General features: G+C 43.9%; 1 protein-coding gene across 3 annotated transcripts in view; it reads right to left on the reverse strand.

The window, feature by feature from the left end:
* The window catches only part of fastkd1 (FAST kinase domains 1), a 34896-nt gene extending 28548 nt beyond the window's left edge, over positions 1 to 6348 (reverse strand). Inside the window, exons 1-5 of one of the 3 annotated variants that reach the window (XM_061971654.1) lie at positions 6005 to 6346; positions 5220 to 5482; positions 5012 to 5151; positions 4865 to 4933; positions 4646 to 4771 (exon numbers count right to left, since the gene is read on the reverse strand). In XM_061971654.1, coding sequence (XP_061827638.1) covers positions 4646 to 4771; positions 4865 to 4933; positions 5012 to 5151; positions 5220 to 5237 — 353 coding nt within the window. In that variant the 5' untranslated portion in view covers positions 5238 to 5482; positions 6005 to 6346. Of the gene's footprint in view, positions 1 to 4645; positions 4772 to 4864; positions 4934 to 5011; positions 5483 to 6004 lie in introns of all 3 variants that reach the window. The other 2 variants (XM_061971655.2, XM_061971653.1) reach the window with 2 other exon arrangements.
* Between the last annotated feature and the right edge of the window lie 8074 nt (positions 6349 to 14422).

A 14422-nucleotide genomic window follows, 5' to 3' on the forward strand; every position in this document is an offset into this window, starting at 1 on the left:
AAAGCAGTGAACGAACAATCAACCATGAATGACAAAAGGATTAACAAAATGCTTGTAATAAGAAGAATACATTATATAGAAAATGTACTGAGGCAGAAAATAAGTACCTTATTTTTCGGAGTATAAGTCGCACCGGAGTATAAGTCGCACCTGCCCAAAATGCATAATAAAAAAGGAAAAAAACATATATAAGTTGCACTGGAGCCCGGCCAAACTATGAAAAAAACTGCGACTTATAGTCCGAAAAATACGGTACAAAAAAAGTATAAAAACAAGCTAACTAGCATACAAACATGTAGAAAATAATTACAGTCGATTATTAAGACAGGATCAAAAACAATATGAGAGCAACATGGGGCGTCCTCAAACGCATTATTCAAAATGTTACTAAGAGAGATTACCCCAATACTTCTCAGACGGAAACCTAAATAATGACAACGTGGAAAAAAAGTAGCTGAAAGCTTCAACAATTAGTCTGTAAATATTGGACCAAAATTGGAGGAAAGGATTCCAGACAGACAGTCTCAACTGAAGACTTCAGTGACACCATACATAGAAATCCCAACTTCATGTTTCTCACCAAAGTGACGCAAGAGGAAACAGTTAAAATCGTGGAAAAATGCAAATCCAAGACTTCAATTGATTGTAATGGAAATGACAAAAAAGGTTATTGAAGACATCTCTGGACCATTAATATGTATCAATAATCTATCATTTCAAACAGGCAAATTCCCAAACAAAATGAAAATAGCTAAGGTGGTACCGATTTGTAAGACTGGAGACAAACACCAATTTACAAACTATAGACCTGTTTCTTTACTTTCACAATTTTCTAAAATCATTGAAAAACTGTTCAATAACAGATTGGACAGTTTCATAAACAAACTACTCGCTGAGAACCAATATTTCAACATTGATGGCTCTAATCGGAAAAATCAGAGGAAATTACAAATGCAATAGATGGTCAACTGTGTGCAGTGGCAGTGTTTATGGCTCTAACTAAAACATTTCACACAATTAATCACAATATTTTAATCCAAAAAAATAGAACGGTATGGCATCAGAGGGTGGGGGTTAAACTGGATTAGAAGACTTAGACAAACTTTAATGATCCACATGGGAAATTGTTCCACACAGTAGCTCAGTTACAAAGGATAGAAAGGGTAAGGATGCAATGGATAAGGCAGGTATAAAGTAGACTAAAAATATACAATAGTATCCCTCTATCCATTTTTTACCGCGGGTCGCAGCAGCAATATAAAATATAACATATGTAATATTTACATATTATATATAGACACAGTATATACTATATGCTGACATATTATTATATTTTTATATAATATATACAATATAGAACAAATCCCAATTACCATGTACAATATTAGAGTATATGTAACAGCTGCAGCAAAAAAAGGGAAGCAGAAAATAGACATTATAAACAAATAGAGGAAGCTAACATAGAAGCGGTCAGGTAATAGACAGATATTAGTGATCCACAAGGGAAATTGTTCCACACAGTGGCTCAGTTACAAGGGATAGAAAGGATAATGCAGGTCTAAAGTAAACTATAAATGTACCATAGTAGCAATATAAAATATAACATATATGTCATATTTACATATAATATATACAGTTCAATCCCGGGCTCGGGATCTTTCTGTGTGGAGTGTGCATGTTCTCCCCGTGACTGCGTGGGTTCCATCCGGGTACTCCGGCTTCCTCCCACCTCCAAAGACATGCACCTGGGGATAGGCCCCTCCCACCTCCAAAGACATGCACCTGGGGATAGGCCCCTCCCACCTCCAAAGACATGCAGCTGGGGAAAGGCCCCTCCCACCTCCAAAGACATGCACCTGGGGATCGGCTCCTCCCACCTCCAAAGACATGCACCTGGGGATAGGTTGATTGGCAACACTAAATGGTCCCTAGAGTGTGAATGTTGTCTGTTAGCCCTGTGATGAGGTGGTGACTTGTCACCACCGCCTTCCGCCCGAATGCAGCTGAGATAGGCTCCAGCACCCCCCGCGACCCCGAAGGGAACAAGCGGTAGAAAATGGATGGATGGATATACAGTATATTGTTGCGCTTGTAATGCAAAAGCAAGACAACTTTAAGTATCTTTTGACACACAAAAACGTGTGCGTCATTTGTTCATAAAAGACGAGAATGAATGACTGCTTACATCACACAACTCAAAATGGCGGTAATAACAACAAACCCCCACCTTTGGGAAAATCTCCTGACGGTCACTTAAAGGGGCCGCTCCGAATGACTCACTCTTAACTGCATATATGAATGCTAAACCAGAACATTGTTATGTGCACAATCAAACAATGACAGTGAATAATGATGACACATTCAAGTAAACAGGTGTGGTGAATTAGGTCCTTAAAGCAACCGCTACAATATAATATATACTGATATATTATATTATTATATGATATTTTGCTAAATATGTATTGGAGCAAAAATAATTTCATATTCTTTACTGCTCGCTAGTGTTACCATATTTGAGTTATTGTGCAGAAATATTAGGAAATACTACAAAAGTACACTTCAGTCACTAACTGTGTTACAAAAAAGCTCAGTTAGAATAATACATAATGTTGGATATAGAGAACACTCAAACTATATTTATTGAATCGAAGATATTGAAATTCCACAATATACTGAATTTGCCAACAGCTAAACTTATGCACAAAACAAACTATAACCTGCTACCCAAGAATGTACAACAATATAATAATAACACTATAACCATAGAGAAAAATGACATTTAAAACATGTGTATGCACGTACAACACTTAAAACCTTGAGTATATCTGTATGTGGAATTTAATTATGGAATGGAATTAGTACATAAATCAAAATAGTGTACTAATATGATGCAGTTTAACAAACAGTTAAAACTCAAGTGTTTACAATGTACAAAGAAGAAGAACCGTGATAAATATTCTGAATTTACTGATCTTATTTATCTCACCATTTTAAATACAACTTACTTCACTAATTATTATTTATTTAAAATTGTTTTTTTATGATATTATATATGGAGTATATTGTATAAATAAATTGAGTTAAGTGGCCCTAGTGTGTGAATGTGAGTGTGAATGTTGTCTGTCTATCTGTGTTGGCCCTGCGATGAGGTGGCGACTTGTCCAGGGTGTACCCCGCCTTCCGCCCGATTGTAGCTGAGATAGGCTCCAGCGCCCCCCGCGACCCCAAAGGGAATAAGCGGTAGAAAATGGATGGATGGATGGAGTGAACAAAAGTGGTAGCAATTGCTATGTACCGTAATATAAAAGGGGTAGGATTAAATAAGATCTGCTTCTTCTTACTCCTTTGCAAATATGTTGAAAAGAGAAACTGGAATTTGTGATGTATTATGTTGTAATTGTATGCATGTTCAAAATAAAGTCAAACCATAACCATGTGTTTTTGTGATTGTACTTTGCACTGCTGTACAACATCATATACAGATGTATTTATATTTCTCTTATGAAGTATAAAATGTATAAAACTAAAACAACATATTGTTAAAGGGGAACATTATCACAATTTCAGAATGGTTAAAACCATTAAAAATCAGTTCCCAGTGGCTTATTTTATTTTTCGAAGTTTTTTTCTAAATTTTACCCATCACGCAATATCCCTAAAAAAAGCTTCAAAGTGCCTGATTTTAACCATCGTTATATACACCCGTCCATTTTCCTGTGACGTCACATAGTGAATACAAACAAACATGGCGGAAAGAACAGCAAGCTATAGCGACACTAGCTCGGATTCAGACTCGGATTTCAGCGGCTTAAGCAATTCAACAGATTACGCATGTATTGAAACGGATGGCTGTAGTGTGGAGGCAGGTAGCGAAAACGAAATTGAAGAAGAAACTGAAGCTATTGAGCCATATCGGTTTGAACCGTATGCAAGCGAAACCGACGAAAACAACACGACAGCCAGCGACACGGGAGAAAGCGAGGACGAATTCGGCGATCGCCTTCTAACCAACGATTGGTATGTGTTTGTTTGGCATTAAAGGAAACTAACAACTATGACCTGGTTTACAGCATATGAAATACGTGATAATGTTCCCCTTTAAATAGCACTTCAAAACTTGGGCATCATTATCTTTGTACATTTGTAATACAGTCATACCTTACCACGTTGCAGATTTTTTGGGGGGCATTTTTTCTTTTCTTAAACAATAGTCTACAATTACTTGGTCTTAAATTGAGAATTCTCAAACATAAAAATGACTAAATTTAAAAAATATATATCAATATTACAGTAGTATTGGCCGCTAGAGTAGAACAACCCAATCAGGGAAAGCTGTTAGGTTTTTTGGCCACTGATCAAGCAGCATTACTGTATTCAATTAAAAAAGTGTAGAGTGACTAAATGGTGTAAGTTCATGTTTAGGGGCCTCTCATAATATTGAAAAACATATTTAGGAGGTCGTAATCAGTTGTATATGCTCTAGCTATGAAAATATTAGATTTATAATGATAAATTTGCGGTAGTTCATTTATCCCGGACTTGTCTGGAACCAATTCAAAACAGATAAACAAAAAAGACTGTACCGTTCATTGATCAGATCTCTTAAGATTGTGTGGGTGTAATGGGTTCATATTTCTCCACCCACCTGCCATTATCAATGGATGACAAATTCTGATGCACAATATTGGCGATGCGGCCCAAAAGACGAGTGTCGAACATGCCCTGATCATTCAGACAGACTGAAAATTTGGATAGGGATGTCATGGGAAGTCTGTAAATATACAAACATGTTACAATAAAAATATTAGGATAACAACAGTTGATTAATTGTGAGCTCAAAAGAACAAAAAGAGGAAAATCATACTTGTCTAATCTTTTCCAAGCCTCTGAAACTAACTGCTGAATAAGAGGGTCATGACTGTCAACTTCCAGCCTGAAAAACAGCTTAAGGTCAGTGTGTTGAGTCCGCTCCTGTTGTGTTTACCATCTACCATCACAGTCACAAACATACCTGACGAAACAGTACAGCAAGTCTACCAACATTGCATCATCGAAGAGCGCAAATTTGTCCTCTGCCAGAACCCGCAGCGTAAGGAACTGCGGGTGATTCTTGTTTAACGCAACTGTTCTTAGCAACGTTGGTCTTCCTGCCTGGAAGCGCCACAGTGTAGTCACAGCCATGCCTACATGGTCCGCTGTGAGCTTGGCCTTGTTCTTACCCACAACATCATACACATGGTCTTCAGCAGAACAGGCCTGCAATTGCTCCATAACCTGGTCTCGGTTCACAGAGACATTGTGAATGAGTCTGTGGAATCGGGAACTCACACCCCGCAGCCGAAACATCCCTTCGGCTCAAATTTGACGTTGACTTGATCTTATTGCACTTGCAAGGCTATTATTGTCAAGCACAATGTCAGTGATGTAAAGGTTGAAGGTTCACACCCACCACATCATTGCAGTCTGAAGAAAGATGAGATTCCTGGGTGGAAAAAAAAACGTCATTACATTATACATGCATGAATAAAAATCATTTTAACATTCCTCCCACTTCCAAAAACATGCACCTGGGGATAGGTTGATTGGCAACACTAAATTGGCCCTAGTGTGTGAATGTCAGTGTGAATGTTGTCTGTCTATCTGTGTTGGCCCTGCGATGAGATGGCGACTTGTCCAGGGTGTACCCGCCTTCTGCCCGATTGTAGCTTAGATAGGCTCCAGCGCCCCCCGCGACCCCGAAGGGATAAGCAGTAGAAAATGGATGGATGGATGACATATCTAATATAGTCATATTAAAGAGAACACCATCATCCACTCGATCGTGTTGGTAACACCGTGGTATCATTTGGTCGTAATACCAATTGCCAACAATCAAACAACCTTAAACTCGCCCGACTGTCCCAACTTTTAGCAATAAATGTGCGCCATGTATAAACTAACATGGTTAATAGCAAACCACAATGAAAATCACACATTACATTCATCATTTGAAAGTCAAACTCACCTAGCATTTGCAGTGTGGCTCCACTTCTGCTTTCGGTAGTGACGTAATTGTGTTACATTGTCAAGCAACCTTCTGGTGTGAATTACCGCCACCTACTGAAATGGAGTGTGGACTGAGGTGGATCGCGACTCTATATTATTTTATTTAACCCAGTGTTTTTTAATATATGTATAATGCTTTATAACCTATGTGTTCTGAGTGCAATCCTAAAATATCTTCCACAGCTAACCTAATCTTCTCTTTCGCTAACTTACTTTCCAGTATTGTGTAACATTTGTTGGCGTTTAAAGTTTTGGTTTCCTGGTTCTGGTCTGCTCTTAAGCAAAAATAAGTGTGGCAATTAATTAAGTTGTTTCATTCAAAGTACTTTACAAGTACGCCACACGATTGCCCGTGTAAAATGACGAGGGTTACCAACCATAGACATGTTATAGGTAGACGCAGCATTGCCTGCTAACGCGAGAAATTGGGCCGCCATCTTGAAGTGGTGACGAGGAGCCGGCGAGCAGCCTAAACTGACAGTTGACAGGTAGAAAACAAAGATGGTGTTCAGCGTTTTCCTGCTCAAATGAGCGGACTGTTGAAAATAGGAATCGGGGGATTACTTTTCACAAGTAAGATTTAACATTAACGTACTATGGTTGTATTTTGAGAAAATAATATTAGCACAGAGTTGAGAAGGAGCAAAGATCTTCAGTAGTACTGCATTCCTAGCCGCTAGCAAACAAGAGTATGACCATAATAGAATTGCTTGTCAATGAAATTAATTACATTTAAAAATGTCATACTTGAATAACATAAAGTTGAAATAAATGATGAAGATAAAGATTGTAAAAGCCAACAGGGGTAAAAGTTAGGACCACAGTCCAGATTGTGTAGGGGGGCGGGGCAGGGGGTGGGGGATATAAAGACTTTCAGGTGTTTATACATGTTTATGTTGAAGTATTTGGCAGAAGCTTTTATCCAAATCGACATACATAAAAAATACATATAAAACAATCACTGTAAACATGATAATTTAAGGCAGGGGTCCATCCATCCATCCATTTTCTACCACTTGTCCCTTTTGGGGTCGGGGCGGTCGCTGGAGCCTATCTCAGCTGCATTCGGGCGGTAGGTGTCAAACTCAAATACAGAGTGGGCCAAAATTTGAAACTGAACAAAGCCGCGGGCCAAGGTTGAACAAATTAACATTTTAATAGGGACCCAAACAAGTTTTGCATTGAATATTGAACAAGCAAGGCTTATATAACTTTATAGTGACATGCAAAATCGAGTTTCAAATAGTAATAGTAATAATAAAAAAATATCAATGGGATATCAAATACAATTTCTCTTTTCTATTTGCAGCCTTCTGAGGTAAATATCAACATTAACTTTTTCCACAGGCTAATAAATTTGAAAATAAAATAACAAAGGACTTTAAACTGCTCAGTTTGCAACACACTGATCTAATCTGATGTGCCAAAGCCAGATACCTGGCATCTTTTCTTGGATGCTAGTTCATTAATGTCGGGGCTCAAGCTTTGAGCTGAGGCAACCTTCATTATCAAACAAAGGTGTTCATCGGTCATTATATCTCGTCGTCCACACGGACCACAGTTTTGGGGGCATGCCTTAAAGGCACTGCCTTTAACGTCCTTTACGAGCTGTCGTCACTTCCGTTTTTCATCCATTCTAACAACGTGTCGGCTCAGTCACAAGATATGTGCAGCTTCTGTACACACACACGTGAATGCAACACATACTTCATCAACAGCGATACAGGTTACACTGAGAGTGACGGTATAACAAACTTTAACACTGTTAGAAATATATGCCACACTGTGAATCCACACCAAACAACAATGACAAACACATTTCGGGAGAACATCCGCACCGTAACACAACATGTCACAACAGAACAAATACCCAGACTCCTTTGCAGCACTAACTCTTCCGGGACGCTACAAAATACACCCCCGCTACCACCAAACCTCCCCCACACACACACATACGCACCTTTTTGCATCCCGGAAGCGTTAGTGCTGCAAAGGGTTCTGGGTATTTGTTTTGTTGTGTTTATGTTATGTTACGGTGCGGATGTTCTCCCGAAATGTGTTTGTCATTCTTGTTTGGTGTGGGTTCACAGTGTGGCGTATATTTCAACAGTGTTAAAGTTTTTTAATTCGGCCACCATCAGTGCAACCTGTACCGCTGTTGATGAAGTATGCATTGCATTCAATTATGTGTGCATGCAGAAGCTGCACATGTTATGTGACTGGGCCAGCTCTCATTGGATTGGCTGAAAAGCAGACGTGACGATTTTCGGGAGGGGCACTGAAGTTTGGAAATCTCCCGGGAGGGTTGGTCAAGTATGAGAATTAGCAGTGTCACCGCGGTACCACCGCAATATATAATTGGTAGGCCAGATTTAGTGTTAATTTGATATCGACTCAACGGCCAAGTGAAATTACATAGCGGGCCAAATTTGGCCCGCGGGCCAGAGTTTGACACCCTTGATTTAAGGGAAGAATGTAAGACAAAATATCAATACAAAGTGTCAAGACAGAACTCTCTGCTGCTGCAGCAACAGAGATACAGTCTATAAGATATATAGATATCTAATGTATTCATACATTGTTTATGTAGGATATACGCATGTATATATAACCAGTGTTGGGTTAGTTACTGAAAACCAGTAACTAGTTACAGTTACTAGTTACTTTATTTCAAAAGTAACTCAGTTACTAACTCAGTTACTTACACCAAAAAGTAATGTGTTACTGTGAAAAGTAACTATTTAGTTACTTATTTTTTTTTTTTTTTTTTTTTTAAAGCTCCCATTAATGCCCTTTTAGCCTTCATTTCAGTACTGTTATTGCACTGGAGAATAATACAATCTGTTGATCAACTTGACATGCATTTTTATTTCCCTTTTAACATAATTAATGAAAAACAGTGCAACATAAAAAGGCATTCCTCCTTTCTTTAAACTTGGACCAATGACCATTAATAAAAAACAAGTTAAAGTGCAACATAAGAAGGCACATTAAGCCTGACATCTGGAGTGATGCTGCTGTCTTCCACACTTGGAGCCATGGATTGTAGAATCCTTGTTTTCAGTGGCAGGATCATTGACACAGATGGTGAAGTTTTAGTGCTCAGTAGAGATGTAACACTTTTGAGGGGTTTAAGCACCTGGAGGACCTCATCTGCCACTCTCACATCATCATCAGACAGGGTGACATTTGTCTTCAGGGTGTTGTGGGTCAATGCAGAGTATACAGCTGCCTGCTGCTCCAACATACCATAAGTGGAGTTCCACCTCGTTGGGACATCATGTATGAGCTTATGATTAGGCAGCTTTAGCATTTCTTGCTTTGTCTTAAGCACATGAGCAGCTGTTGTGCTTGGGTGGAAGTAGGAAACCTCCTTCCTGATCCTCCCAAGGAGGCACTCCATCCTATTGACTGAGATTCCCTTCTGTGATGCCAAATTCACTACATGTGCAAAGCACCTATCTGTGGTCCCAGTCCTGCCTCATTCACTGTAATTATTTGATTTTTGGCATTATCACGTGTGACTGGGATATCTTTATCTTCCATTCCTCCACTGCTTGTGTCAGTACCTGCGCAAGGTGACTCTCGTAGAGGGGGCGTGTCTTCTCATCTCCCAGTCTGCTGTGATGAAGTGAGCGCTTATAGTTCCCCTGGACGTCCAGCCGTCTGTCATGAGCGCAACAGATGATGCTCGGGATAGTTCATTCACAACTTTTTTCTTCTCCTGCTCATAAAGATCTGGCACAATCTTATCGCTGAAGTGGGTGTGCGACGGGATGTCGTAACGTGGCTCAAGCACGTTCAGCATGTGTTTAAAACCCTCGTTTTGCACAACCGAGTCTGCACCTATAAACACACCGATTCAATGGCGCGGGGCGTTCAAGCTCCTCCGTTACTGCGCTCGCCATGACCACGCTGTGTGTGGACTGAACGTGACAACAACTCTTTTTTTTTTTGTTTCCTATATCAAACCGCGTATCACGTGTGTGCCTCCCCTCCCCTCCCCACACACACACACCCAGAGCGCGCCTCTTTTCTTATCTCCGGCTTGTGACAGAGGAAGATTCAGAAGAACGACACCGCAGCGCTTCTGTTTCTAGCCGATACTACATCAAAAGTAACGTAAAATAACGCAGTAACGCATCATGTAGTAACGGTAACTGAGTTACTGAATATAAAAAATAACGCGTTAGATTACTAGTTACCGCCGAAACTAACGGCGTTACAGTAACGTTACTTTGTAACGCGTTAGTCCCAACACTGTATATAACCTAATCATATTGTTTCTTCAACTTAAAAATAGCTGACCCTTCTCTGGTATTATATTCCCAGTTTTGATCTCGGACGTCTCCTCTCTGAGCTGCCACCTTAACGTGGTAGAGGAGTTTGCGTGTCCCAATGATCCTAGGAGCTATGTTGTCCGGGGGCTTCCATGCCCCCTGGTAGGGTCTCCCAAGACAAACAGGTCCTAGGTGAGGGATCAGACAAAGAGCAGCTCGAAGACTTCTATGGAAATGCAAGAACCGAGACTCAGATTTCCCTCGCCCGGACGCGGGTCACCGGGGCCCCCCTCCGGAGCCAGGCCCGGAGTTGGGGCACGATGGCGAGCGCCTGGTGGCCGGGCCTGTCCCCATGGGGCCCGGCCGGGCACAGCCCGAAGAGGCAACGTGGGTCCCCCCTCCAATGGGCTCACCACCCATAGCAGGGGCCATAGAGGTCGGGTGCAATGTGAGCTGGGCGGTAGCCGAAGGCAGGGCACTTGGCGGTCCAATCCTCGGCTACAGAAGCTAGCTCTTGGGACGTGGAACGTCACCTCGCTGGGGGGGAAGGAGCCTGAGCTAGTGCGCGAGGTAGAGAAGTTCCGGTTGGATATAGTCGGACTCACCTCGACGCACAGCAAGGGCTCTGGAACCAGTTCTCTCGAGAGGGGCTGGACTCTCTTCCACTCTGGCGTTGCCAGCAGTGAGAGGCGACGGGCTGGGGTGGCAATTCTTGTTGCCCCCCGGCTCAGAGCCTGCATGTTGGAGTTCAACCCGGTGGACGAGAGGGTGGCTTCCCTCCGCCTTCGGGTGGGGGGACGGGTCCTGACTGTTGTTTGCGCTTACGCGCCAAACAGCAGCTCAGAGTACCCACCCTTTTTGGATTCACTCGAGGGAGTACTTGAGAGTGCTCCCCCGGGTGATTCCCTCGTTCTACTGGGGGACTTCAACGCTCATATTGGCAACGACAGTGAAACCTGGAGAGGCGTGATTGGGAAGAATGGCCGCCCGGATCTGAACCCAAGTGGTGTTTTGTTATTGGACTTTTGTGCCCGTCACGGATTGTCCATAGCGAACACCATGTTCAAGCATAAGGGTGTCCATATGTGCACTTGGCACCAGGACACCCTAGGCCGCAGTTCTATGATCGACTTTGTAGTTGTGTCATCGGATTTGCGGCCTCATGTTTTGGACACTCGGGTGAAGAGAGGGGCGGAGCTTTCTACCGATCACCACCTGGTGGTGAGTTGGCTGCGATGGTGGGGGAGGATGCCGGACAGACCTGGCAGGCCCAAACGCATTGTGAGGGTTTGCTGGGAACGTCTGGCAGAGTCTCCTGTCAGAGAGAGTTTCAATTCCCACCTCCGGAAGAACTTTGAACATGTCACGAGGGAGGTGCTGGACATTGAGTCCGAGTGGACCATGTTCCGCACCTCTATTGTCGAGGCGGCTGATTGGAGCTGTGGCCGCAAGGTAGTTGGTGCCTGTCGTGGCGGTAATCCTAGAACCCGTTGGTGGACACCGGCGGTGAGGGATGCCGTCAAGCTGAAGAAGGAGTCCTATCGGGTTCTTTTGGCTCATGGGACTCCTGAGGCAGCGGACAGGTACCGACAGGCCAAGCGGTGTGCGGCTTCAGCGGTCGCGGAGGCAAAAACTCGGACATGGGAGGAGTTCGGGGATGCCATGGAAAACGACTTCCGGGCGGCTTCGAAGCGATTCTGGACCACCATCCACCGCCTCAGGAAGGGGAAGCAGTGCACTACCAACACCGTGTATGGTGCGGATGGTGTTCTGCTGACCTCGACTGTGGAAGTTGTGGATCGGTGGAGGGAATACTTCAAAGACCTCCTCAATCCCACCAACACGTCTTCCTATGAGGAAGCAGTGCCTGAGGAATCTGTGGTGGGCTCTCCTATTTCTGGGGCTGAGGTTGCTGAGGTAGTTAAAAAGCTCCTCGGTGGCAAGGCCCCGGGGGTGGATGAGATCCGCCCGGAGTTCCTTAAGGCTCTGGATGCTGTAGGGCTGTCTTGGTTGACAAGACTCTGCAGCATCGCGTGGACATCGGGGGCAGTACCTCTGGATTGGCAGACCGGGGTGGTGGTTCCTCTCTTTAAAAAGGGGAACCGGAGGGTGTGTTCTAACTATCGTGGGATCACACTCCTCAGCCTTCCCGGTAAGGTCTATTCAGGTGTACTGGAGAGGAGGCTACGCCGGATAGTCGAACCTCGGATTCAGGAGGAACAGTGTGGTTTTCGTCCTGGTCGTGGAACTGTGGACCAGCTCTATACTCTCGGCAGGGTCCTTGAGGGTGCATGGGAGTTTGCCCAACCAGTCTACATGTGCTTTGTGGACTTGGAGAAGGCATTCGACCGTGTCCCTCGGGAAGTCCTGTGGGGAGTGCTCAGAGAGTATGGGGTTTCGGACTGTCTGATTGTGGCGGTCCGCTCCCTGTATGATCAGTGTCAGAGCTTGGTTCGCATTGCCGGCAGTAAGTCGGACACGTTTCCGGTGAGGGTTGGACTCCGCCAAGGCTGCCCTTTGTCACCGATTCTGTTCATAACTTTTATGGACAGAATTTCTAGGCGCAGTCAAGGCGTTGAGGGGATCCGGTTTGGTGGCTGCAGGATTAGGTCTCTGCTTTTTGCAGATGATTTGGTCCTGATGGCTTCATCTGGCCAGGATCTTCAGCTCTCACTGGATCGGTTCGCAGCTGAGTGTGAAGCGACTGGGATGAGAATCAGCACCTCCAAGTCCGAGTCCATGGTTCTCGCCCGGAAAAGGGTGGAGTGCCATCTCCGGGTTGGGGAGGAGATCTTGCCCCAAGTGGAGGAGTTCAAGTACCTCGGAGTCTTGTTCACGAGTGAGGGAAGAGTGGATCGTGCGATCGACAGGCGGATCGGTGCGGCGTCTTCAGTAATGCGGACGCTGTATCGATCCGTTGTGGTGAAGAAGGAGCTGAGCCGGAAGGCAAAGCTCTCAATTTACCGGTCGATCTACGTTCCCATCCTCACCTATGGTCATGAGCTTTGGGTTATGACCGAAAGGACAAGATCACGGGTACAAGCGGCCGAAATGAGTTTCCTCCGCCGGGTGGCGGGGCTCTCCCTTAGAGATAGGGTGAGAAGCTCTGTCATCCGGGGGGAGCTCAAAGTAAAGCCGCTGCTCCTCCGCATCGAGAGGAGCCAGATGAGGTGGTTCGGGCATCTGGTCAGGATGCCACCCGAGCGCCTCCCTAAGGAGGTGTTTAGGGCATGTCCGACCGGTAGGAGGCCACGAGGAAGACCCAGGACACGTTGGGAAGACTATGTCTCCCGGCTGGCCTGGGAACGCCTCGGGATCCCCCGGGAGGAGCTGGACGAAGTGGCTGGGGAGAGGGAAGTCTGGGCTTCCCTGCTTAGGCTGCTGCCCCCGCGACCCGACCTCGGATAAGCGGAAGAAGATGGATGGATGGATGGTTTTGATCTCGGACGTCTGGTCACTTGATTGATTGATTGATTGAGACTTTTATTAGTAGATTGCACAGTGAAGTACATATGCTGTACAATTGACCACTAAATGGTAACACCCGAATAAGTTTTTCAACTTTTTTAAGTCAGGGTTCACTTAAATTGATTCATGATACAGATATATACTATCAGATATATACTATCATCATAATACAGTCATCACACAAGATAATCATCATCAGAGTATATACATTGAATTATTTACATTATTTACAATCCGGGGTGTGGGATGTGGGGGACGGGGGGGTTTAGGCTTGGTTGTTATCATCACTTCAGTCATCAACAATTGTATCATCAGAGAAATATATAGCATATAAGAATATTCTATTACTGTTAAGCAAACTATGAATAATAAAACATGTGTCCTTTATCCTAGCTACACGTATGACGAAAAAGCGCGTGAAAATCAGTGGTATTCAGTGAGTGAAATGCGCTGACAGTTCATTGCTCCTGCCAAATGAATTGCACCGAGTGGAGCGGATCACCACTCCAAGATGGCGGCCCCGCGTCTCGTCAGCGCCAGTAGGCAGTAGCGCTCCATGCTGCGTACCCTTAGATTATGTCTATGGGAACCGCAGCGAAGTGCCGTAAAGCAGTCGTCGTCTGTCGGAA

The sequence above is a fragment of the Nerophis lumbriciformis genome, linkage group LG13 (assembly GCF_033978685.3).
Source record: "Nerophis lumbriciformis linkage group LG13, RoL_Nlum_v2.1, whole genome shotgun sequence".
NCBI lineage: Eukaryota > Metazoa > Chordata > Actinopteri > Syngnathiformes > Syngnathidae > Nerophis > Nerophis lumbriciformis.